The following is a 26,569-nucleotide window of genomic DNA, read 5'->3' on the forward strand; positions in this document are numbered from 1 at the left end:
GTACAAAAAGAGAAAACAGCTGACCAACATCCCTCATAGACACAAGAATCCTTAACAAATTATTAGTAAATAAAATTCAGAAATATATAAAATGAATTCATTTTTTTCTACACTTGTCTACATATAGCACACTATCGATGTGCCTGATACATTTACGTCACGTCCCCCATTAGGATGAAGCTCCATAAGGGCAGTGCTTTTTGTCTATTTACTCACTGCTACTGCCGCATCCCAGGTCTAGAACAGTGCCTGACATATAGCAGACTGTCAATAAATACTTGTCAAATGAGTCAGTAAATGACTCAAATTGAGTCCAAAAACAGACTCACAGATTTAGAGAATGAACTAATGGTTGCCGGGGGGAAGGATGGGTGAACGGGTAGTTAGGAAGTTTCGGATGGACACGTACACACTGCTATGTTGAAAATGGATAACCAACAAGGACATACTGTTCAGCACAGGGAACTCTACTCAATGACGTGTGGCAGCCCAGATGGGAGGGGAGTTTGGGGGTGAATGGATGCATGTATATGTATGGCTGAGTCCCTTCGCTGTTCACCTAGAACCATCACAACACTGTTATCAGCTATACCCCAATACAAAAGAAAAAACTTTAAAAAAGAAAAAAGGTTAAATGGCAGAACGGTATATATTGGTTTCCATGAGTAGATCATTTCAACTCTATCATGTCCTAAACCTCTTTTAAAGCTCCATGACTTTAAGTGCCTCTTCTACGTATCAGGCACCTGCCAGATGTTGTATACACATCTTTATTCTTCACCACCCTCTGAGGTGTAAGAGATCAGCGACTTGTCCAAGTCCCTCAGCTAAAAAATATACAGTCCAGATTTGACCCAGATCTACCAAATTCTAAAAGAACTTACTATTCAACTGCAATCAATACTGCCTAGCATATATTAATAAGCTTCATTACTAATATTTATTTTACAAGTCTAAGCACAGTCTTCCAAATAATTGTATGAAAATATGCAGATTTATCAATAACTAATGAAAAGTTGAGTACCTTGGCTGATGCCTGGTCATACTGTGAAGTTGTTCTCACTAGTTCATCCCGGTTTTTGTTCAAAACTTTCTCTTTTTCATTTAATTCCACTTTTGCTTTCTCCAGTTGGAGTTGGAGTTCTTGAAGTTTATTCACTTGGCCTTTCATTTCTTTTTCTTGTCCTTGCAGACGTAGTTCCAGCTCACTAATCTTGCTCCTTAGTTCTTAAGTCACAAACAAAACCCACACTTCAATTAACATATATTTTTCACAAAGAAATTTACAACTAAACTCAGAATGTATCACCATTACCACACTCTGAAATCTTTGGTGAGTCAAATATAAATCGATTCACATTAAACAAAGGAGCTTTTAACTGGATTTAATTTCAATACTTGGTTTTTTTGCTATTTGTATTCAAAAATCCTATAAAAAGCAGAAGAAAAATTTATGTTTTCACAGAAAACTTGTGGCAGGGGGGAATGCTTTTCTAAAATCAGGAATAGTATCTTATTGAGAAAACTGCAAAAAGTGTATCACATATAAGACCCTGTGTTAAAATTACCACTTGGTTTTATACACCCACAAATATTTCTTTTGTACCCGTATCAATGCAAATGAGTGCTAAGCAGTGAAAAATTCACCCTCCTGTATTCTCTAGTGGTTTTACCTCCAGTAAAGAGCAAGAGAGTGTGAACCTCCTCTACTGCCAAAATTAACAATAATTTTTTTTCATTTTTTTCTCCCCACATATACACAATACTGGTTCCAAAGGCACTGGCCGTGCGATAGCTCTCACCAATGCACGCTGATGGTGATTTTCAATCTATCACAGCACTGGAAATTATCATAGTCTGCAGAGCAGATTCCCAAACACCACCTGGCACCCTTGGCTGTCGGCAGCAGCGCGGGGCAGCAGCCAAGGTTACAGGTTTGCCCCCATATGGCCAACCTGGCAGCACACAGAAAAGCCGTTCTGCAGACACATGCCACACCCCTGGCCAAAACCAGCTTGTTCCACAGGCCACAAAAGGAGCCAGGTGAGAAGCGCAGGGAATGTCAACAGTAACCACTTTTCCCGGCTTCACAAAGTCAAAGCCACTCACCCTACTTTTGAAGTCTTCATGGCACCAGCTTTTTAGTAAAATAAAGGTATCTTTCCTAATGATGATAGCTTTTTTCATTATCCCAAAGACACTATTTCATATCACCAGGCTGGGATGTTTGTTGACCACGGATGGGTCTAACAAAACCACTTTCTAGGATTAAAAGTGTCTGGAGTCATGTCTGAAAGTATCTCAGGAAAATTTAACTCAAGAAGTTACCTTGGTTCTGTGCTTTTAACTGGTCCAAAAGATGAGAATTGCTAGAATTATCACAGAAACTGCTAGTAGCATCTGTTTTCCCTATTTGCAAAGTTGATCTACTCGGAGTCACTTCTTGTTCCCCAGAAAAATGAGATGCAGAGAAATCTCTCCTAACTGGAGTTTTCAGAGTGTTAGATGAAAGACGGCTTGGGGTTTTTTCTTGTTGCCATGAGAACACAGATGAAGAAGCCTGATGTCGGGCGATGTCCCGGTGATTCATGGTGCTTTGGGGAATAGCCTGGCTTACTTTCTGTGAAAACAGAAGCCCTTCAGAGCCCTTTAGAAGTCACAATATTTAAGACTACGTACTAGACTCACAGACATAAACATGCTTATGAAAGAGGAAAGTGGTGGTGGCGGAAAAACTACTACATGTAATATAGATAAACAAGATCTTACACACAGGGAACTATATTCAATAACTTGCAATAAACTGTGACAAAAGAATATGAAAAGGTATGTGTGTGTGTGTGTATTTATATAACTGAATCACCTTGCTGTACACCTGAAACTAATACAACACTGTAAATCAGCTATACAACAACTAAAATTTTAAAAAAGACTACATACTTATTTTCAAATAGAACATAAAGCCACGCCAAGAAGGTATTCAATAGCACTTCTACTGTGTACCAAGAAAGAACATTCATCAAGTCAGGGGACCCACTGAGTCCCATCACCCAATGAGATGCTCTAACGGTCAGACTCAGCACTGGAGGGGAAGCCAGCACCATCTGAGGGCCAGTCTCTTTTAACTGGGCTCAGCTTCTGTATTTATCCTGCATCCCTCATATACTTCATAAAAACGCATGTGAGTACTCACTGCCATTTTGAATTGTGAAATATAATTTTCCTTTGTCCATCCTTGGTCACTTCCCCCTATAGCTTTGCACACAGAGACTCAAAATTCATACTAACCAAAGAACTCTTAAATGTTCCACCATACCGTTTCCCCCAAAAAACTGTCCTAAGAGGCATTTTGTATTACTTAAGACACATTTGTGGATCTTCTGCTGTTTAGAATCCTTTTTGTTCTCTCTGCCTCCATTCTGACAAACATCAAGTTGCAGCTACGGTAGCTGAGTTAAATTTTTTTATAGCAAGGGCTTTTCTCACCACGGGAAGAGGTTTAATGTTTCTGGAGACTCTCAGTCCTCCACAAAATAACTCTGGGAACAGATGTCAGGGTCAGAATTGATACCATTGACTGAAATGGGTAACAAAACAAATGATATTTCCAAGACAATCAGAAGTTCACTGTTTAATTTTTATTCGTGTTGAAAGCAATGCCTTTGCTATGTATCAAAATTCTGGTGATCTCAAAATAAGGGTTAAAGGCTTAAAAAAAATTAAAATTGCTAAAACTCTAATAGGTACTTTTTGATCCTCACTATTTAAGGCATCTACTTATAAATTCAGCCTCAACCTGTCTGCTAAGTTGGGCCATCTCACCAAGTTCACATGCTTAGTGGAATTGTGCCATTCAGTATCAAACTGGATTTTTTTTCAAAAAACAAATAATACCATGTGAGCAGAAATGGGAAAGGTATATTCTACAGATACCAGGTTATTTTCAGGGTCAGTCCTGTAACTAAAAGGTGGGGTTCCCAAAACATGTGTTTTGTTTATTTTATTGATGTTAAGCAAATCTTTCACCCACCTCTCTCAGCCTTTTTCCCCCCTATCAAACTGGAGTTTAAATCCCTTGTCAGCTACTTATTTAAAAGAACTAGAGAGATTATGTTGACAACATTCTCACCTGAAATAAACGTTTCATTAATAACGATCCCCACACCTCTCACCCCTGGTAGCAATCACCAATTCCATCAGAAGGTCTGAATGGGAAGCAACTGCCTCTAGGTGCCAAAGTCAGCCAGGAATAACTCTGGTCCCACCCTCTCCAAACATATTCTTTATCATAAGATCTTAACAGAGAAACTTGAGTATGTTTCCACAGTTTCTGGGGAATTTGGGGCCTATTTGATATTTAGGGATAAAGTCATCTGCCCAATCCATTTTATTCCACTCCTAACCTATTTTTAAACTTAAAAATATCATAACCAATGAGCCAGGAACTCTGTTTCCTCAGTGTAAGATAAACGGGTCAGTCCTATGTAGCGCAGATTTTTCTATCTTTGCTCTATCCTACCTATATCAAAGTACTTCTTCAACTGCATACTCCATTAAAAGGCCCATAATTAACTTACCTTTGCCTGCAAGGCTTTTACCTCTGCCTCTAATCTTTTTCGTTCTTCAACTTCTTTATTATATTTTTCTTTTAGATCTTCATATTTGGAACCTAAATACAGACAATGAGGTACAGTTTCAGTTTGATCACTGATTTTGCAAAGAATCATTATGATAGTCTAGAAATGAGTATCTTCATACATCAGATAGAAAGAACGTTTTGGTTAAGGCAACCAATACTGCTCAAATTACCCAAATATTAAAATGCATGGAAACACAAGTATTTTGAATATTCCAAAGCTGAATTATTTTAAAAAATACCACAGACGGATAAAGTGAAAAGCTTAAAGGCTTACTGATGGCGCGACATATTTCAACAGATATACAAACATGTATGTAACTAATGGCTGCTTTTTGTTGTTGTTTTTAATGCTTAAATTAGAAGCTGAATTCAAGGTTGAATGATTTCATTTCTTGGGCAGAATTAAAATCTCAACAAAAGAGCTATTTATACAAAGGGAAAAGAATCCTTACCGCTATAATACTGGCTTGGTGTGAGCGGAGTTGCAAAGATTTTTTGTGGTGTAAGGCATGAATTCAGAGAGACATCCGCAGACTGTGCAGCTTGTTGGCTTCTTTCAAGTTCAGATTTACACCTGTGAGAAAACGACCCGAGAGGATGCCACACCAGAGTCACAGCTGCGGAACACCAACACCATACATTCCCAGAGCGCAACAAGCTGACAAGAAAACCCACCCTCTAAGGATTCCTACCACTGCATTTAGCCAACAGACACTTCATAAGAACTAACTTGCGAGACAGTCCTTTGTCTCCACAGGAACTCGGTCTGGTTAGGAAAACAGAAATATAAGCCAGCCAGTTACAATGTGATAAAGGCTATAATGAAGATCTGTAATAACCACTATCATAGCAAAGAAGAGTTGGGAGGGTTGGGACACATTCCAACCAAATTTTATATTCTAGGCCAAAGAAAGACACAGGGCTTACTTACCAAAAAAAAAAAAAAAAAACCCCCAGAACTTAAGACAGGAGGACATTGGTATCATTGAAGCAGGGGCTCAAATCTTGAAACTAGATAACATTACATATAATACTGTCATTATATTAATAACATAGACTTTGGCAAGATCCTTTTGACATACCTTCTAGAGAAATGAAAAGAAAAATAAACAAATGGGACCTAATTAAACTTAAAAGCTTTCGCACAGCAAAGGAAACCATAAATAAGATGATGAAAAGACAACCCTCAGAATGGGAGAATGGAGAAGGCAATGGCACCCCACTCCAGTACTCTTGCCTGGAAAATCCCATGGACGGAGGAGCCTGGTAGGCTGCAGTCCATGGGGTCGCTAAGAGTCGGACACGACTGAGAGACTTCACTTTCCCTTTTCACTTTCATGCATTGGAGAAGGAAATAGCAACCCACTCCAGTGTTCTTTCCTGGAGAATCCTAGGGATGGGGGAGCCTGGTGGGCTGCCGTCTATGGGGTCACACAGAGTCGGACACGACTGAAGTGACTTAGCAGCAGCAGCAGAATGGGAGAAAATACTTGCAAATGAAGCAACTGACAAAAGATTAATCTCCAAAATATACAAGCAGCTCATGGAGTTCAATATAAAACAACAACAGCAGGGCTTCCCTGGTGGCTCAGTGGTAAAGAATTCACCTGCCAATGCAGGAGACGTGGGTTCGATCCCTGATCCAGGAAGATCCCACGTGCCATGGAGCAACTAAGCCCATGCACCACAACTACTGAGCCTGTTCTCTGGAGCCCCGGAGCTGCAACTACTGAGCCCATGCATCACAGCTACCGAGGCCCGCACGCCCTAGAGCCTGTGTTCCACAAGAGAGCCACCCCTGCTCACCCCAACTGGAAAAAAAGCCTGTGCAGCAATGAAGACCCAACACAGCCAAAAATAAATATGTAAATAAAAATTATTTTTTAAAAAAAATCAAAAAATGGAAGATCTAAACAGACATTTCTCCAAAAGAGACAGATAGATGGCCAACAACATGAAAAGATTCTCAACATCGCTCATTATTAGAGAAATGTAGATCAAAATGTAGATAGTCAGGTATCACCTCACACAGGTCAGACCGGCCATCAAAAAATCTACAAACAGTAAATGCTGTAGAGGATGTGGAAAAAAGAAAACCCTCCTGAACTGTTGGTGGAATGTGAATTGATACAACCACTGTGGAGAACAGTACTGAGGTTCCTTAAAAAAGCTAAAAACTACCATATGACCCAGCAATCCCACTACTGGGCATATACCCTAAGAAAACAATAATTCAAAAAGACACATGTACGCCAATGTTAGGGCTTCACCAGTGGCTCAGCAGTAAAGAATCCATCTGCCTGAAATGCAGGAGACATGGGTTCAATCCCTGGGTTGGGAAGATCCCCTGGAGAAGGGAATGGCTACCCAATCCAGTTGTTTTTGCCTGGGAAATCCCCTGGACAGAGGAGCCTGGCGGGCTACAGTCCATGGGGGTCGCAAAAGAATCAGACACAACCTAGTGACTGAACGACGACCCCAAATGGTCACTGCAGCACTATTAACAATAGCCAGTTCATGGAATCAAGCTAGATGTCCACAGACAAATGAACAGATAAAAAAGATGTAGAAGTATACAATGGAATATTACTCAGCCATAAACGGGAAAGAAATTGGGTCATTTGTAGTGAAATGGATGAACCTAGAGTCTGTCACATAGAGTGAAATACGCCAGAAAGAGAAAAACAAGTATCATATATTAACACATGTATAAGGAATCTAGAAAAATGGTGCTGATGGGCCTATCTGCCAGGCAGAAACAGAATGGACTGTGGGCAGGAGGCAGGAGAGGGCGGATGGACAAGAGAGCTGCACTGGCACATACACTGCCATGTGTCAGACACACGGCTGGCGGGAAGCTGCTCTGGACCGCAGGGAGCACGGCGCAGGCCCCGTGACGACCCAGAGGGCCGGGATGGGGGGCTGGCAGGGAGGCTTGAGAGGGTCGGGACATACATGTACTTACAGCTGGTTCACAGTGTTGTACAGCAGAAACTAACCCAATATTATAAAGCAATTATACTCCAGTTAAAAATTAAATAAGTAGAAATTTTAAATCAATAAAAACATAGCCTTGATATACATACAATGCCTTTTATGACATTTTTTTAATGCATATATAAAAATTAAGTTAACTTCATGCATGTAGAAAAGATACTGGCAGGAAACAGACCCAAAGAAATGGAGACAGTGAGCTAAACACAACCACTCTCAGTTGTGTGGAGCATTGGCTCCAAGACCCCTGCAGATGACAAATATCCAGGGATGCTCAAGTCCCTTATATAAAATTAGCAGTAATACCTTCAGCCCTTCATATAGCTAGGTGTGGAACCTGAGGATACAGAGAACCTGGACTGTGCAGGTGTCGAGTATCCTTACCATTCAAGTCCTAACACCTTTCAAGAGAACTCAGTTCTTGCAGCTCAACCTGTGTCTCCGATTTTCCCTTAACACAAGAAACAAAAAGAAGCTCCTCGGACAATCTCTAATGATGGGCACCATTCTCTTTGCCAAGGACAGATTACTCAAAGCAGGGAAGGAAGAAAGGAATAAAGGAAGGGCCTCAGTGCCCTAGCTCCTCCCGGCTCTAAATTCTACCCGAGAAAGAAGAAGTAATGTTATGAGCCGAAAATGGCTATGCAGCAAATAAAACCACCTTCGAATTTACAACAGATAACACCTGTCCAACAGAAATATTCTATTAGCGTGAAAAAAATAACAAGAAATAAATGAATTCAACCTTAATATTTCACTCAATATTTTTGATATTATCATTTCCCCTCACTCAATGCAAAAATTATTAATAAGGAATTGTACATGTTTTTGTACTAAATCTTCAGCATTCGGAGTTCAGTGTGTACTTCCAGCACACCTCCATTCACACTAACCACATTTCAAGTGTCCCACCGCCACATGTAGCCAGTGGCTACCATACTGGACACTGCAGGTCTACAGATGTCCCAAGGTGTAAAAGGTTGGTGACTCCGGAGAGAAATTTTGAAGGAACTTGCAAAACTGGTGTTTCTTTTACCTCTCAAATTCACATCTTATCCCCTTTTCCCTATCTTTTCATTTGAAAAAGTTTATTAATTTTAAATATTAAATAAAAATATACCCTGCTGTTATTTTTATAAAGCTTTGTATCGCCTGTCTCCTAGGGAAAAAAACACACAAACTATCACCACTAAAAAAATGTACTAAATTAAGCTCTTTTCTACTAGGTTTCATTTAGCCAAGCATCTCTTCCTCAAATGTTAAAATATGAATGTTTCTGTCTAAATTATTAAAATCAATATTTCTAACACTGGCACCCAAAATGTTCTTTTCAAAGAAATAATTATTTCAGCATACTGAAGTGAACTTCCTACTTCCCAAGCACCTGCCTTCCAAAACAAAGGCTTCTTTCATTTATTCATTCAACAAGTATTTGAGGATTTGCAATTGCCAGGTGCTAGGAATACAGTGATGAACAAGACAGACAAAGATAAGGTTTAGGAAAACAAAGAACAAAATAGACATTTATTTATCATTCTAACATTGTGACTTAATACAACTTAATAGCCACCTTACCACATGGATAGAAAACAAAATTAGAAAAAGACTGCTGTGTACCTAAGTTATTATCTTCATAAAAAGACAAGCATACAATCAATCCTTGGTACCTGCAGAAGGTTGGTTCTAGGACCCTCTTAAATACTAAAGGGCTTCCCTTGTGTCTCAGCTGGTAGAGAATCCACCTGCAATGTGGGAGACCTGGGTTTGATCCCTGGGTTGGAAGATCCCCTGAAGAAGGGAAAGGCTACCCACTCCAGTATTCTGGCCTGGAGAATTCCAGGGACTGTATAGTCCATGGGGTCGCAAAGAGTCAGACATGACTGAGCGACTTGCACTTTCACTTTAAATACTAAAATGTGCAAAGGCTCAACTCTCATATAAAATCACATAGGTAGCATTTGCATAATAACCTATGCACATCATCCTGCATATTTTAAATCACCTCTAGGCTACTTATAATACCGAATATAATGTATATACTATGTTAATAGTTGTCAGCATGCAAATTTAATTTTTGCTTTTGGAACTCTCTGGAATTTTTTCTTCAAATATTTTTGACCCTAGTTGGTTGAATCTGTGGATGCAGAACTCGTAGATATGAAGAGTCAACTCTTAATTTTTAAATGTTCTACCTTTCAAAAATACATTTGCTTTGTAGGTAGAATTAAAATAACCACAAGCTATGCCTGGAAAAAAGTTCTTGGTATCAAAATACTTATTAACTACAAATGGAAAAACAGTAATTTACAATCCAGAAATTCAGGTGACACCCTAACCAAGTGATGGTTTAAAAGTCAAATTGAATCATGTACCCTCTTTTACGAGGCACTGAGAAAGGCATGTAAGTAGTTCTGACACTTTTACCAAAAATTCATAGCCTCAATCTGACCCAGAGATTCTCTCCAGGATGACTCTGCCCTCCCAAAGGGCATCTGGCAGTGCCTGGTGGCACTTCTGATTGTCAAAATTTGGAGATGGGGTAAGTGCTGCTGGCATCTAGTGAGTGGAGGCCAGGAATTCCATGTACCCTATGGTGAACAGGGCAGCCTTCCACAACAAATAATCCAGTCTAAGTGTCAACTCTGCCATTGTTGAAAAACAGCGGGCAAATCCAAATTGAGTACTCTTGTACTAAAGGGGTCTAGTGCTCCTTAAAAATGTCGAAGTCACAAAAGTCAAGACACCATCACAGCTTAGGGAGAAAACATCCACGAAATGCAACATGGAATTCTGGCTCAGGTCCTGGAGTACAAAAGGGACATTTCTGGAAAAATGAGTCAGGACATGACTGGAAAAATGAGAAATTCCAATAAGGTAATAGTACTGAATTAATGTTTATTTCTGGTCTGGTCATTGTACCCCAGTTATGTAAGGTGTTAACAACTGATTCTGGAAGTATGAAGTTATTTAAAAATAAAATTTATTCTTAAAATTTCTAGGGGAACATTCGCAGAATTAACATGGGCAATTTGCTAATCTTTTTTGCTTTTAATCTTCCACTGTTAGAATGAGAAGATTCCATTTATAAGTTAGCAGTGCTCAAGTCCCACTAAACTTTGATTAATGCCTCTAGTTGTTTAGGAATTTTTCTTTTAATGGAAAAATAGTAATAAGCGCTTTTTAAAAAAATTGCTTAAATATGGCATAGGAATTGGTGATTTTTTTCCCATTTAACAAGTATTTTATTGGTTGCCTTTTATAAGACGAGCAGTTTTATTTTTTTTAATTGGAGTATAATTGCTTTGCAATGTTGTGCTTAGTTTCTGCTGCACAATAAAGTGAATCAGCTATATGTATATACTTGCTTCCCTCTTAGACCTCCCTCCTACCCCACGCCCCCATCCCACCCGTCTAGGTCCTCACAGAGCACTGAGCTGAGTTCCCTATGCTTTACAGTAGGTTCCAACTAGCTATCTGTTTCATACAAGGTAGTGTATGTATGTCAATTCCAATTTCCCCCACCCCCACTTTCCCCAACTGTGTCCGTGTGTTTCCAGGGCAGGAACACAGATGCAGTCATAGAGTGAAATCAGTGAATTGATTATGTAATACTTAAGACGGGAGAAGGGTCTCCCGGATGGGGATCTCAATGGGAAAGTCTTCCAGAGTTCACTTCCCTCCTCTCCAGCTGAGATTCCGTGGCACCCAGCTGGCACCCAAGTTCAGTCGCTCTCTTCCACATCCTCAATTACTCCACTGTCTTCTATCCCATCACCCTTGCCCCCAAACCCTAAATCAATCCTCTGGGATATCTTCTCAGCATTTATATCCCACATGCTAAAGAAAAAAAAAAAAAACTCATACAACTCTATAGACTGGTCCCACTATAAATTCCTGGCCTCCAATCTTAACTGAGCTCTCAATGCTCCTCATCCTTTGGGAATTCCCTAGTTCTCTCCTCTACAACAGCTTTTCCATGCAGAGAAGACACAAGCCATCAATATAAGCCACGTTTTAACTTACCTCCATCTTTCCAGTAACCACTGTTGACAGTTTTGGAATTTATCTTTGCACCCCCTAGTAACACACACAGTGCCTGGCACATGAGGCAGCTTAATAAACATATGCTGAATAAGTAAATGAATAAGCCAGCAACCATTTAATGAATTTACACAGCCCTGAGCCATGCAACAACAGGACTGAAGCATATGGCAACTGTCCTCAAATCATTGTTCATTCCACTGGAAAAAAAAAAAAAACTGCAATATGTAGTAATAACATCATAAAAAGGATGCATCTGATAAATACATATAAAGACATCCATAATAAATACTAATCCCAAAAAAGTTACCTTTTAAGTTCCTGTTCCAGCTTTTCTATTTGTTTTTTGCTTGAGTTCAGTTGACCTTCTTGGAAATTCACTTGTGACTCCTTGACTTGAAGTTCATGAGAAATCTTCTGCTTAGTCTTCTCCAGATTTTCACATATTTCCATCAAGCTTTGGTTCTCCCTTTTCAGGTTTGCACCCTCAGTTTTTTCATTCTCAACCTAATGGGGATTTTTCAAAAGGAAATACATCACTTACTCATGAACTTATCAGACATTATCTGTGAATCTGAGTCTAACCCTGATGACTAATTTTCTGAGATACAATTGTAATAATCCAGAAGTCAATGCTTGATGAACAGAGAAATCCTAGATGATCTCATTTTGAAGTTTATTAATAGAAAAGTTTTACAAAGTCATGTATTACACTGTCTTTGGTTAGGTCTACACACACCAATCCTAGAGAGGCTTTAATATGCTTTCGAGAATTAAAAAAAATTAACCTCATAAACCCTCTCTTAGCTACTCATTTTCAAGTTCAGTTGCCAAAGCCAGTAAGTGTAAGAAATTGAAAAATTCTCCCACTAGCAAAAACATTTTAGAAGCAGTAATTGTTATTACTACTTTACTATGAAAGAAGTACTACTGAAGTGTCCATTTACTAGTCCTGGAGAGATCTGGGAACTCCACGGTGAAAAGCTCACTGTCAGAAAGCAGTATCTAGGAGACTTCTTCGGAGAAGGCAATAGCACCCCACTCCAGGACTCTTGCCTGGAAAGTCCCATGGATGGAGGAGCCTGGTGGGCTGCAGTCCATGGGGTCACTAAGAGTCGGACACGACTGAGCGACTTCACTTTCACTTTTCACTTTTATGCATTGGAGAAGGAAATGGCAACCCACTCCAGTGTTCTTGCCTGGAGAATCCCAGAGACAGGGGAGCCTGGTGGGCTGCCGTTTATGGGGTCGCACAGAGTCAGACACGACTGAAGCAACTTAGCAGCAGCAGGAGACTTTGGTGATCCAGTGGTTAAGACTCTGAGCTTCCACTGCAGGGAGTGTAGGTTCAATTCCTGGTCAGGGAACTAAGATCCCACAAACCGCACAGCCCCACCTTCCAAAAAAAGCAGTATCTATTTGGGCTGCAAAGTGTTCTCATACTGACCCCAGATTCAGAGCCAGAGACTTTTGGCCATGTTGGTGCTGAATGCAAAAGCAATGTCCAATTCATGGTCCCTAAGAGAAGTGAAAACGGAACTCAGCACTCCTACACATGAGCACATAAGCAGAAATGAGGACAGAGGATGCAGAAATAAGGTAATCACAATAAAAAAGACTCAATAGAGGGGAGGAAGAAGGATTACCACCTGAAGACAGCAAAATCATCTTTCTCTAAATTAAAAAAGGACCAAGATAAAACTGTTGATCCAAATAACGAGTGAACAGTTTTAAATACCAGCATTTCAGTGCTACCTTCTGTTTTTGCTTCTGCAACGCAGCCTCCAGGGTCTCAAGCTGAAACTGCCGTTGCTGCCTTTCTTTCTTCAGTTTGTCGAGCTGGCCTTCAAGCTCTTGAATCTTCTGAAGAGCTCTTGTAGGCAAGCCTTCCTTCCATTCTTCCAAAGCCCAGCTCATTTTGCTCTCCTTTCTTTATTACTCAAACATTTATAAATAAACTGAAAAGAATAAACAGACTGTTGATCCTACCACAGTACAAGGAAACTTAATAGTCTCAGAGACAAACTAATCTACATAACCACCTCTAAGAATCAAATTTCAAAACTTCTTTCAAAAGATAACAAAGTATAGCATCCATCGAGCCACCCTCTGCCAGGTGACTCCCAATACCTCTGACTGTGAGGTAGTTCACAGTATGCTCATTTGGTTTCACCTTGCTTTCTGTTTTTCTTATTTCTCATTTCTTACTTCTCATTAGGCCACCTGCTTTCTACCACTCAGTTCATTTTCATTATACAAGGTATGAATTTTTTGGTATAAGGCTTCTGGGGAAATCGGGCTTACAGGACAAAGAAAATACACAAGTTATTTTGCAAATGCTCGTCTTTCTTCTCTTCGTGTCATTAATTCCCACTCATACTCCATCCCCCTTCCTCCAGGAAGACTTCCCTGAGGACATCATGTTTCCCTGAGCACATCTGGTGTTTTCTCTCCATGAGAGTCTCTCACGGCACAGGTACCTCCTTCTCCTCCCACGTGATTATCATTTGTTGAGTCAGTGCATGAATGAACAAAGTATGAATGCCATACTAGCACTAGAATCACTGCAAAATGCAGTCAAGTCATTCTCCAGACCAACTGTGACCAGGTATCAGGTATATAGCCTTAGTGATTCAAATCCCTTCTCAGCTATAGGCAAGATGTGTGGCCTTAGGCGTGTTATTTAACAGATCTGTGCTCTGGTTTCCCTGTTTGGGAATAATAATGGTGGTGACTCCCTAAACCTTTAGAACTCTATCTCCTGATAAGCCTTCCATACATATTAGCTATTAGTCCCTGAAAAACACTTTTTCATTTGTATATTGCTACCTATGGTACCAAGACAGAAATGGCCTACCTCTTTCTCGGACATACTTAGAAAATTTAAGTCAGCTGAGAGAAAAGTATGGCAATTATTCTTTTCTCATTAGCCTTTAGAACTTAAATGGAAGAAAAAAAGCATTCATTTTCCAGTTATTTTAGCAAGAGGATGAGAATCTGTTTTTTTTACTAAATGAAGTTCACAACCATTTTAGTGTTTTGTTTCCATCAACTTCATCAAGGAAATTTATCAGCATGATTAAAAATTAGTCGATGAAAGTACTAATAATTTTTTTCCCAAAAATTAAAAGAGAAGCAAGGGTCTCGGAAAGCACATAATTTCAAGCCTTGGAAAGTTGTTTTCTCTCCCATTCTCCCCTCCCCCTTAATTCTTTGAACACAGTATCTTAAACCCCATTCCCATCTACCCAAAAACGACTTCAAGGAGTGTCATGCCTCTCCAGCAACAAAGACAATTTACACTGCCCCAGTAGGCAACCTTATCTATTATATACTAGCTAGTTCATTCAGGAGTTCAGGGGTACCTTCAGAGGAACACAGCTATAACTCCTAAACAATTCTGCCAGCCATGGAAAGCATTACATCAAGACACCATAGCAAACAAAATATTAAAACGAGCAATTTAAAAAGATGATACAGATGATGGAAATAAACAGAAGGACGACTGGCAAGTTAAATGCTTTTCCATTTCAAAGTCTAAGATACAGCAAAACATAAACGGTTAAAGCAATCACCAGACCCAAGATAATTTTGATTGGAGGGGACGACTTCGACAGGTATCAGTCATTCAACAACCTATATGGAGCCACTGGGGCAACAGGACCAAAAAAAATTTTTTAATGTAAATCTCAAGATGAAAGAGGCAAAGGGGGTGGGGGGCGGAGCCTGTGAATGAAAACTCTGCCTGCTCTTCCAGACCAAGCTCGAGAATAGGACTCAAACTCGCTCCGCGGTTGCACTGTAGGCGGGGACTCGAGTTTCTTGCCGAAGATGGGGGATTCTGATACAGGGAAAGTGTGAACCCGGCCTGCAGTACGTGATGTGCGCGAGTCACAAAAGAGTTTCTTTGGGCACTTTATGGGGTTGAGTGATTCGGGCCTGGGAAGTGTCCTCCACTTGGTTAAGATAGAAAGAGCATTTCTGGAAGGATCACAGTCCTGCAGATCCTTTTTGCAGGAACCTTGACTCCTGGGCTTTTCTTCACACCCCACCCCCCACCCCCTTTGCCTCTTTCATCTTGAGGTTTATATTTTTGTGGCTGTCCTGTTGCCCCAGTGGCTCCATATAGATTGTTGAATGATTGATACCTTAAATCTGTCGAAGTCGTCCCCTCTCATCAAAATTAAAATTTCTGAGTCCTTATCCCATAGCGCAAGCCAGGTCGACAGGCGCAGTCCAATAAATGCGGAAAGAAACGGAAGGCAAGAGAGAAAACGCTCTCACAACGAACAATAGGCACACCAAAGCGTTGCCCAGATCAAAACCCTCAAATCCCAAGTTTGCATCTCCTCCAAGCGACAAAAGACCGATGTCCAAATTTCAAACAGGAGGTGCAGAAAGGCTGCCAGTGAAACCTGCTGAGCTTCAGGTCCCTTACCGTACAGAGGAATCAGTTTCCCCCAAAAGGCGGAGCAAGAGCTCCCGACACTAGTGCAAGCCCACTTCCACCGGGAGCACAGGGGCGCCGAGACCCCTAAGAACCTGGCCCAGGGCCGATTCTCTAGTCCCTCGGGTGGGAGGAGGCAGCGGCCCGCGGCACCTACAGTGCCGAGAAGCGCCATCCCACAGGTATCGTCGCCCAGGAGCCCCCAGCACAAGAACCGCGGCTCCCTCACGCCCGCCGCCAGAGCTGGGACCCAAGGAGAACGCTCACCTTGCTGGCGGAAGAGGGCAAACAACCCTTCTGAAAGGCGAGTCCTTGTCCAGCCTCCGTGAGCTGGAGCCCAGAGGCCAATTCAAACCGCCCGCGACCGCCACCCGTTTTCAATTCGACCGCTTCCGGCCTCTAGACTGAACTCGGCTCCAAGCCTATTGGTCACTGTCAGAGGTTGTGAGCCAATCGGCTTCCGCGTAGTCGAACGGCTGCCTCTGATTGGCCCTTTCGGATGGATTTAAAAATCAAGCCAAGCCCGCAGAGGGGCCGGGGCTGGTGCTACTGGGTTTTTTGTTGTTGTGGGGAGGCGGAGCCCACGTGCTTTAGCTGAGGCTGGGAGGCGTTAGGAACCGCTGTTTCCTCCAAAGGCAGCGAATGGGACGGCGGATTAGGAGGGTGTGGTCTATCGGCTACAGCCCGCGGGAGAGGGCTGCCAGGTGAAAACTTTTTAATACTTCACACACGTATCTGCTTATTAAATATATATAATTTAGGACATATCTACTAAAGTACTATTCTGCCAGACATTCTTCCTCCTGTGTCATTCCTAACAATTCTTTAGAAAAGTATTCTTGTTTTTATTTAAAGGTTAACTGAGGCACAGAGAAGCTTAAGTCTTTTGAATTTGACATCTAGAAGATGCAGGGCCTCACGTTTAACTGCTTCTAAACAGGTGATTCTAAGCATTTGTTATCTGCCATTCCAGGGGAGAAGATTGTACCCAGAAAACCCGTGAACGTAGGATGTAACCCCCTCTTTTCTTATGAAGCTCCCTAGTAATGTGTGTACTTATGTACCATAAACTAAAAATAATGGGCTTCCCTGGTGGCTCAGTGGTAAAGAACTTGTCTGCCAATGCAGGAGAGGCGGGTTCCCATCCCTGGGTGGGGAAGATCCCCTGGAGAAGGAAATGGCAACCCACTGTGGCAACCCACAGTATTCTTGCCTGGAGAATCCCTTGGACAGAGGATCCTAGCAGGCTACAGTTCATGGGGTCGCAAAAACAATCCGACAGGACTTAGCTACTAAACAACAGCAACAAACTAAAAATAAGCCGCTAAAGACTGGATCAAAACAATGAATTGTTAAATTACTATTTCTCTGACACTACTGTGTTCCTCAGTAGATTCCAACCTTTCTGTTTACCTTCCATTAGGCTGTTCCTGCAGCCCCTTATCCTTCACTGAAAGTTTACTCATCCTTCAACCCAACTCAAATGTCTCTTTCTTCTTAAAATTTTTGCTCTTCCCACCCACCCCTTGAAATAATTCCCTAGACTTTTCCTAGAGTTTGGCTTAGACTTCACTATAAGGGTTTTTGCTGTGTTTTAAAATGGATGGATAGTTAAATATAGGTATACATATAGATATCTATTTTTGTCTGGCTCCCCCTGCAGACTCAAAAATTCTTGTAGGGTAAAATCTTTTTGAATTCATCTTTACATTCCTAGCAACTCCCTAGTAACTTTGCACATTGTAACTTAAAATTATCTTGGCAAGTAAAACTGCCTGCTGGAGAAAGGCCTTGTTCTCCACTCTCCTTGAAGCCCTAAGGAGAGAGGAGGGAGCAGGTAGGGGAGAAGAACTTTTCTCAGACACTGCTCTGTGAGTCTAGTATCTGACTGTTCCGGGATTTGAACCAAATTCCAACAATGGTTACAGCTGCATTGTTTTCCAGGGTAATTATTCAACTATTTATTAGCTGTCAAAGGAAAACAGAACTAGAAAGAACAGAACAGAGCAGCCTGGTAGGCTACAGACCATGGGGTCACAAAGAGTCAGACCCAGCTGAGCTCATGAGCATGTGTTATGAAGTTAGGATTGATATTTTTACATTTTCCCATCTAGAGATCCAGTTATTCTACTACTATTTGTTGAAAAGATTATCCTTTCTTTTTTGAAAGCACCTTTGTTAAAAATTAACTGAAAATACAAATAAGGATATATTTGTGCCTCTCTTCTGTTTTACTGATCTGTATTGTCTATCTTTATATCTGTAACACACTTTTGATTACTGCCACCTTATACTAAGTCATGAAATTAGGTAACAAATTCTTGATTTACATTCTGATCTTTTAAAATTGTGTCTAATCTAGGGCCTTTATCTTTCTTTAAAAAATAGAATAAGAATATAAATTTTTCCAAGAGCTTTCTGAAATTTTGATTGGGATTATGCTCCTAGGTGAGAGATTAGTGGTCAACACACTTGGATTTCACTTGATTTATATCACCAGAAATATTCAAGCATTGGCCCAGCAGAAGGTTGAGAGCCAGTACTGTGCAAAATCAAGGGAGGGCCCTGTATGTGGCCATGTCCTCTGCAAACCTAACAATGCTAGAGATGAGTATAGCAGAAAAGGTCAACCCGCTGGCAAGCATCAGGGAGCAATTCATTGCACAGACTCCCTAGCATCCTGGAGCAAGGCCATGTTTTTTCCATAGAGAATGACTCACCATCTGAAAAAAAGCATCCTGATGTGCTGCTGTCTTTATTAAAGACCGAGCACCTGACCTGAGAACATCAGACATGTCCATCACTAGCTGTGTATTGTCAGACCAAGTCAGGGGTTCTAGTGGGTACAACAGCAAACCATTCTATGATGGGCTCCAAGCAGGTCCAAATGGCATGAATAGCTTACATAAATAGATAAGTGGCCATAGGTCACCTGTTCTGCTTCACCAAGACTTTGTCTCTGTGGATATCTGAGATCTTACAGTGCATGCGTGCATGCTCAGTCGCTTCATCGTGTCTGACTCTTCACAACCCCATGGACTGCATAGTCCACCCGGCTCCTCTATCCATGGGATTTTTCCAGGCAAGAATACAGAAGAGGGTCACAATTCCCTTCTCCAGGGGATCTTCCTGACCTAGAGATGGAAACCGCATCCCTTGCATTGCAGGCGGATTATTTTAGGTTCCTCCAAACAAGCCAACAGAGGAGAAAATGCCTGATCCTCATTCACAGATGGCTTGGCTCAATGTGCTGATGATCACCCAGCTGATCACATCACCACCAGCAGGGCAGCGGGGCTTTCAGGACAGCCTTGCACACGATGCTCCTGCAGCATCCTAAGGGGATCTCCTAAGGAGATCCTAAGGGGAACTCCCTGAGCAGGGAGTCCACACTGAGGGGAGAACCTCCCCCCACCCTGACCACCAGGCACAGGCCGATGCTTCTGCACCTAGGGGGACTCTGTCCCTGCAAAGGGTGGCTCCGTGGGTCCGGGTGCCTCAGCTGTAGCTCACGGTGTGCTTCCAGAGCAGCAAGGAACCACTGAAAGGTTTTCCCTTTTCCAGTATGCAAGAGGTTTTCTTGAAGCAGCATTTTTATCAAGGATGATTTTTTTTTTTTTTAGTAAAGACTCAATACTTTGAGAACTGTGCTGGGGTGTCCTGAAAATAAACTGCTGTTCCCTACAGCACCACAAGAGGAACAACCCGTGGGTAGAGCTGTGAGCAGAACAGTCTACTGCCTGCTTCACATGGAAGAAAAGGTAGCCCTCGATCAGGATACACCTCTGGGCAAATGATTTGGCTGATTGATCAGGGGCCTGGAAGGAGCAGGATTAAATTATTAATATTATAAACAGTTTTAGAAAAGGGGGTTATGGGTAGACCTTATAGGAATAAGAACAAAGTATTCACATCTTTGTGTCTTACGTCAGTACTCACTGGCGAGCATCCACCACAGAGGAGGCATAACTAGATGGACGAGAGGATTGGTCTGATGGATTGTCCAGTGGACGTCCTCAGTCACCCAAGTGCACAATGGTCCCATCATCAGAGCAGCCATGGTATCAGGGATGATGGCTGTAAATGCACCCAACAGCATGGGCTCAATAGGAAAAGGAGTACGTCAAGGCTGTATATTGTCACCCTGTTTATTTAACTTATATGCAGAGTACATCATGAGAAACGCTGGACTGGAAGAAACACAAGCTGGAATCAAGATTGCCGGGAGAAATACCAATAACCTCAAATATGCAGATGACACCACCCTTATGGCATAAAGTGAAGAGGAACTAAAAAGCCTCTTGATGAAAGTGAAAGTGGAGAGTGAAAAAGTTGGCTTAAAGCTCAACATTCAGAAAACAAAGATCATGGCATCCGGTCTCATCACTTCATGGGAAATAGATGGGGAAACAGTGGAAACAGTGTCAGACTTTATTTTGATGACTGCAGCCATGAAATTAAAAGACACTTACTCCTTGGAAGGAAAGTTATGACCAACCTAGATAGCATATTCAAAAGCAGAGACATTACTTTGCCAACAAACATCCGTCTAGTCAAGGCTATGGTTCTTCCTGTAGTCATGTATGGATGTGAGAGTCATGTATGGACTGTGAAGAAGGCTGAGCGCTGAAGAATTGATGCTTTTGAACTGTGGTGTTGGAGAAGACTCTTGAGAGTCCCTTGGATTGCAAGGAGATCCAACCAATCCATTCTGAAGGAGATCAGCCCTGGGATTTCTTTGGAAGGAATGATGCTAATGCTGAAACTCCAGTACTTTGGCCACGTCATGCAAAGAGTTGACTCATTGCAAAAAAGACTCTGATGCTGGGAGGGATTGGGGGCAGGAGGAGAAGGGGACGACAGAGGATGAGATGGCCGGATGGCATCACTGACTCGATGGATGTGAGTCTGAGTGAACTCCGGGAGTTGGTGATGGACAGGGAGGCCTGGCATGCTGCGATACAGGGGGTCGCAAAGAGTCGGACACGACTGAGCATCTGAACTTAACTGAACTGAACTTAACCACCATTTCTGGTGGATAATCAACCTGCCATCATAAGACTGACACTGGGCCTCAGAAACCCAAGTAAAAACAACCAGCTTCTTGATGGCAAGTCAATTGCATTGGATCCCTTCCACTCTGAAGGACTTGATACCTGCTCCTGATACTGGTTTTTCTTCTCTGTCTGCAGTGCCTGTACCAGTTGTACTGTCTGAAGGGCTTACAGAATACCTGATTAACAGTCATAGCATCCTGAATAAGATTGTCTCAGGTCAAGGCACTCCTTTTATTGAGAAATGTGTACATGACTATGGGATTTGCTGGTTCTACTGTATCCTGCCTTTTTCCTGGAAGTTGTTGTTCAGTCATTCAGTCATGTCCGACTCTTTGCAACCCCAAGGACTGCAGCACGCCAGGCTTCCCTGTCCTTCACCATCTCCGGAACTCATGTCCATTGAATCAGTGGACATGATTCAATGTCCTCTCACCATCTCATCCTCTGTCATCCCCTTCTCCTCCCGCCTTTAGGCTTTCCCTGCATCAGCGTCTTTTTTCAATGAGTCAGCTGTTTGGATCAGATGGCCAAAGTATTCCTCGAAGTAGCTGGTCTAATGCTCTTTGAGTTGAATTGTGTCTCTCCCCCTCCCATAAATTCATATGTTGAAGTGGTAACTCCTAGTAACTCAGAATGTGACTTTAATTGGAAACAGGGTCATTTCAGATATCATCAGCTTGTAGATGAGGTCATTAGGGTGGCCCTTGATCCAGTATGGCTATGTCCTTATTAAAAGGAGACACTCAGACACAGAGACAGCGGCACAGGGGGAGCACCATGTGAAGAATGGAGTTACGCTGCCGCAAGCCAAGGGACACCGAAGATTGCTGGTAAATGACCAGGAGCTGGGCGAGAAACATGGAACAGTCTCCCTCACAGCTCTCAGAAGCAACCAGTCCTGCCAATGGCAGGATCTCAAACCTCTAGAATACAGAAATTTGAGACAATAAATTTCAGTCATTCTAAACCACCCCGTTGTTTGTACTTTGTTACAGCAGCGTCAGGAAACTCCTACAAATACCAGATTGGAATGGCCTATGAACAGCTCAACTAAGGCAACATCCTATAGATCTGGGAAAATATCCTCCAAAACTCATTATCTGTATTAACCAACAAATCAATCGGTGTCCCCCGTGGCTAGAAGCCAGATGCCAAGAAATGGAACAGGAATTCACCCTTCTCACTACCACTCCCAATAACCCATTTGTGCCTCCCATTCTAGTGTGGGCTCTACTGGGTAAAGTGGGGAGTGGATCTCACTACTGCTAGTGACACATGAAGGGTTCCACAAAATCAGAAGCTACAACTGATCTCTTTGGTTTCCTTACGTGGATGTAACAGCAGGCAAAGGAAGGAGTTACAATACTGGTGAGGTAACTCAGTCTTGATTATCATAAGAAGCCAGCACCGGCGCTATGTTACGGGGGCAGTGGAGAATATGTCTGGAACTCAGGGGATTCCTTGGGGTACGGTTACGTGTCTTTGTGTTTGATAACAACAGTGAACAAGCAATTGCCGTCACTATAGCAAAATAAGGGCAAGTCAGTGAAAGGCCTGACCTCTCAGATGAAGTTCTGGGATTCCCCCACCAGGCAAATAAATTAGACCAGCCAATGCTGGCCAAGTATGAGATCATCCAGAATAAGTGGTAGAGAGTTGATGAATATCAGTCATGGCCTTGGGACCAGCAGACATTGTGACCTTATTCCACTATTTCCCCTGCACAGAGTCCTTTCTAGAAATCGTGGCCACCACCTTGAGAGTACAATGACAACGTGAACTTAATAAAAGGACAAAAAGATCTGAGTGATATAAGGTGTGGTCTATGGCTAGTACTTTATGACATCCCCCTGGCCCAGCTCTGATTTCAGCCACAGCTGTGGTAGAGAATTCCCTGTAGGCTCAGACTTTTTCCACCTCAACAAGCCACATGTCACTCCAGTTCTCTGCTCCAGGGCCTTCTCTGAAGCTGAAGGAGGCTGTTCAGTCAGTACACAGCACAGCTTGGAGATGTGGGGCAGTTACAATATACAGATTGCTTACAGAAGCAATCCTCAATGAACGGAGTCAGGAGGCAGATAAATAAACATCACAGGGTTCCATCTTTCCCACAGGCAATTCTGAGAGATGCTGGGAGAATCGAGCCATAGGCATCTACTATAATAATTGCCGTTTGTCCCCCTTCTCTTGGCTTCTCCCCCTCCCCTGTCTCAGTCTCCCTGCTCCCTAAGGCCTCCTGGAATCATCACGCAAGTGAACTACTTCCAAATGAACTGCTACTAAATCTCTATCTTAGTCTCTGTTTGGGGAGAACCGAAACAAAAACGGAAGTTGCTGTCCTCATATGTTTCATTATTGTTTTCAACAAGTGAAAATTCCATCTTGGTCCCAAATAGTTTAAAGTTTCTATTATATAGATAGAACCTCAGCTACCTCAACTGTTAAATTAGAAGTACAATCCTAATGGATTTACCTGGGCTTCCCAGGTGGCCCAGTGGTAAAGAATCCACCTACCAGTGCAGGAGACATGGGCTTGATCCCTGGGTCAGGAAGATTCCCTGGAGACATGGCAACCCACTCCAATAATCTTGCCTGGAAAATCCCATGGACATAGGAGCCTGGCAGGCTACAGTCCGTGGGGTGACAAAGAGTCAGATACAACTTAGCAACTAAACAACAACATGGTTTTTAGACCAGAGGTTTCTGATAGGTAAGGGTCATGCTTTCATGCTTGTTTTGTGTGTATTAGACTTTTTCTGACGTTGAAGTGAAAGTTGCTCAGTCGTGTCTCTTTTTTGACCATGGAACCATGAATTTAACACGCTCTTTGAGACAAGAGTCAATTTTCAAAGCTTAATATTAGGGGATTTCTGATCCCTCTAGAAAAGAGAGGCTTGGGGTAAATATTTACATATTCAACCTATTAGTATAATTTCAATAAAGCTGATCACAAAAAATATATATTCAACATCTTCTCATGTTTTAAATAAATTGATTGTAATCCATATGGACCCTCACACAGCAAAAAAGGATCTTAAACTTTTAAAAAGCTTTTCCTAGTTCTACCACTAGGTGATCCCCTATACCGTACCTTAGAAAGTGTTTAACTCTTGCTGCTGTCCTATATCCTGGGTTACTACATCATGCTTCTACTTTTCTCTCTCCCTTCCCTTGGTGGATCTAATGTTTTTGCTTACTTTCTTTTTAAAATAATATGTGTTTGTTTAAAGAAGAGGAAAACATAATAGCTCATAATCCTACTGCTTAATAAAATCTTTCTTACTAACAAAATAATAAAACAATAATGTGCACATGATAAAAATTCCAAACATTCAAAAAGGTTTAAAAGATGAATTCAGGAAACTGGAATGAACAGTGGACAACCACTAGACTAAAATCATTTTGTAGCTGAGGTCAGTGAGATCAAGATATTTCTAAAAATTCACACAGGCGGTTACTGACCTTCCCCCCACAAAAAACCCAAAATGCAAATTTAAGAAAATAAACAGATAAAACATCATTATTCTGGAATCAGCTACCTTACAGAAACTCAAAACACATGAGTCTAGCAGTAGTAATTTTTATGAATGAAATGAAATAAAGTATGTTTTTTAAAATTTTAGTAGCATTTTTTTTTAGAAGGGAAACATCTCACCTAATGCTTATCTCTTCCAAAGTATTAAAAGCAGTGTTAATTATATATTCCTTAGCTATAAACTTAATCCTCAGAGAAAGAAAGTGGCTGGTATAAGGCCAAATTCCCCAACAGGCAATGATGTAGCCAAAAATAAATCTCTCAACTTGCAAGACAAGTTTGCTTAAGGAGAGGACAGTATTTTTATCTTGTGACTTAATTGAAGTTCAATTTGTGTCTAGCTCATTTTCAATAATAGTTTTGATCCAAGTGTTAGATCAGCCATGGCGTGAAGCACGTGATCCCAACCTCTCTGACCGTGGGGCTTGACACAGTAAAAGGTGAAGGAATTCCCTAAACCAGGAGGAAAACTTTAGTGTCCCTAAGAATACCATGGAGAGAACTATACGCAATATTTCATAATAATCTATAAAAGAAAAGAATCTGAAAAAAAATATATATATATGGATGTATAACTGACTCACTTTGCTGTATACCAGAAACTAACAAAACATTGTAAATCAACTACAGTTCAATAAAAAAAAAGATGAAATAAGTAAGCAAATAAATAGAATTTAAAGCAAACAAGAGTATCATGGAAAGCTTCTTATAATGCAAATTTTGATGCTATACCTCGTTCAGATTTAACAGGTTTGGAGTAGAGTACAGAAATCCATTTCATGAAGCACCCTGTGGTAGTAGAGTATACTTCCTGATTTACTTCTATTGTCCTGGCATCCGTCTGGTTTAACAGGTGTCCCAGAACTGTTGTTTTTAAGAAAACATTATTCAAAATAGTTGTATTAAAATAAGCCAGGCTGGGTTTGATAGATCACTTTGTACTTCCATATTCTATGATTGGCCTTCTTTTTATATATTTATGTATTTTTGGCCACTGTTGGGTCTTAGCAGTTGCCAGGCCAGCTCTGTAGTTTGCAGCACACAGGCTCTAGTTGCGGCAGGCGGGCATAGTTGCCCTGTGGCGTGTGGGATTTCAGTTCCCTGACCAGGAATGGAACCTGAATTCCCTTCACCGGAAGGTGGATTCTTAACCACTGGACCACCAGGGAAGTCCCCCATGGCTTTCTTTGGTAGCCGGTCAGCTACACGGCGCGTAAGCAGTGTCCAGCAATTAACAAGTGGACAAATCCGAACCAGCAGTGATAAGACCTCTGACTTATTCAAAACCAATTTTGACACTGGTAACTAGCTCCACCACTTTCATCCTATATGCTATATAGAATGCAGGCTGATAAAGTGCAGTTGCCTATAGGCAGGCCGTTTGGGACAAGGAACTTGTGGTTGTCTGTGATGTCGGAGAAGCGTTTGCTGCTGCCCCTGGTGGCCATCTGGTGGATGAATCGTGGTTTCTTAGTCCAGAGAGAGGCCTGTGAGTGAGGAAGTAGACTGCCAGTCTCCCAGTGGGAGAGATCACTTTGAAGTGTGAGATATCAGAAATTCCCATGCATGCGAAATAAAGGCGGGAAGTGGGGGTGAAGCATGCCTGCAGTAGAGCCTTTACAGAGAAGGGTGAGCAATCCTGCTGAAACGGTTTTGTCTTATACTAGTATGTAAGACCACAACACCTTACAGCTATCCTCCGCTTTTCAAAAATTTGGTTTAAGCCACTTACAGTACCTTTCTTCAATAACTGAACCAAATCTGAAGAGGATTTTCACTTTCACAAAAAAGGGCAAAAAGTGAAAACAGCATTGTGTGTTTGTTTTGCAGGAGCCCACATTATACAGGAGGTGCAC

At 41.7% G+C, this 26,569-nt stretch overlaps 1 protein-coding gene and 1 long non-coding RNA gene across 2 annotated transcripts in view; one reads left to right on the forward strand and one right to left on the reverse strand.

Moving 5' to 3' along the window:
- The window catches only part of CENPF (centromere protein F), a 62,506-nt gene extending 45,967 nt beyond the window's left edge, over positions 1-16,539 (reverse strand). The window contains exons 1-7 of the mRNA XM_061383513.1: positions 16,389-16,539; positions 13,430-13,632; positions 11,985-12,181; positions 5,092-5,213; positions 4,578-4,669; positions 2,329-2,620; positions 1,025-1,227 (exon numbers count right to left, since the gene is read on the reverse strand). Of these exons, the coding sequence (XP_061239497.1) occupies positions 1,025-1,227; positions 2,329-2,620; positions 4,578-4,669; positions 5,092-5,213; positions 11,985-12,181; positions 13,430-13,591 (1,068 nt within the window). The 5' untranslated portion in view covers positions 13,592-13,632; positions 16,389-16,539. The remainder of the gene's footprint in view (positions 1-1,024; positions 1,228-2,328; positions 2,621-4,577; positions 4,670-5,091; positions 5,214-11,984; positions 12,182-13,429; positions 13,633-16,388) is intronic.
- On the forward strand, positions 16,502-25,635 carry LOC133228114 (uncharacterized). Its single transcript, XR_009730069.1, has 3 exons — positions 16,502-16,825; positions 16,977-17,061; positions 25,455-25,635. It is a non-coding gene; the product is annotated as an uncharacterized LOC133228114 (long non-coding RNA).
- Positions 25,636-26,569: the final 934 nt, after the last annotated feature.

The sequence above is a fragment of the Bos javanicus genome, chromosome 16 (genome assembly GCF_032452875.1).
Source record: "Bos javanicus breed banteng chromosome 16, ARS-OSU_banteng_1.0, whole genome shotgun sequence".
In the NCBI taxonomy this organism is placed as follows: domain Eukaryota; kingdom Metazoa; phylum Chordata; class Mammalia; order Artiodactyla; family Bovidae; genus Bos; species Bos javanicus.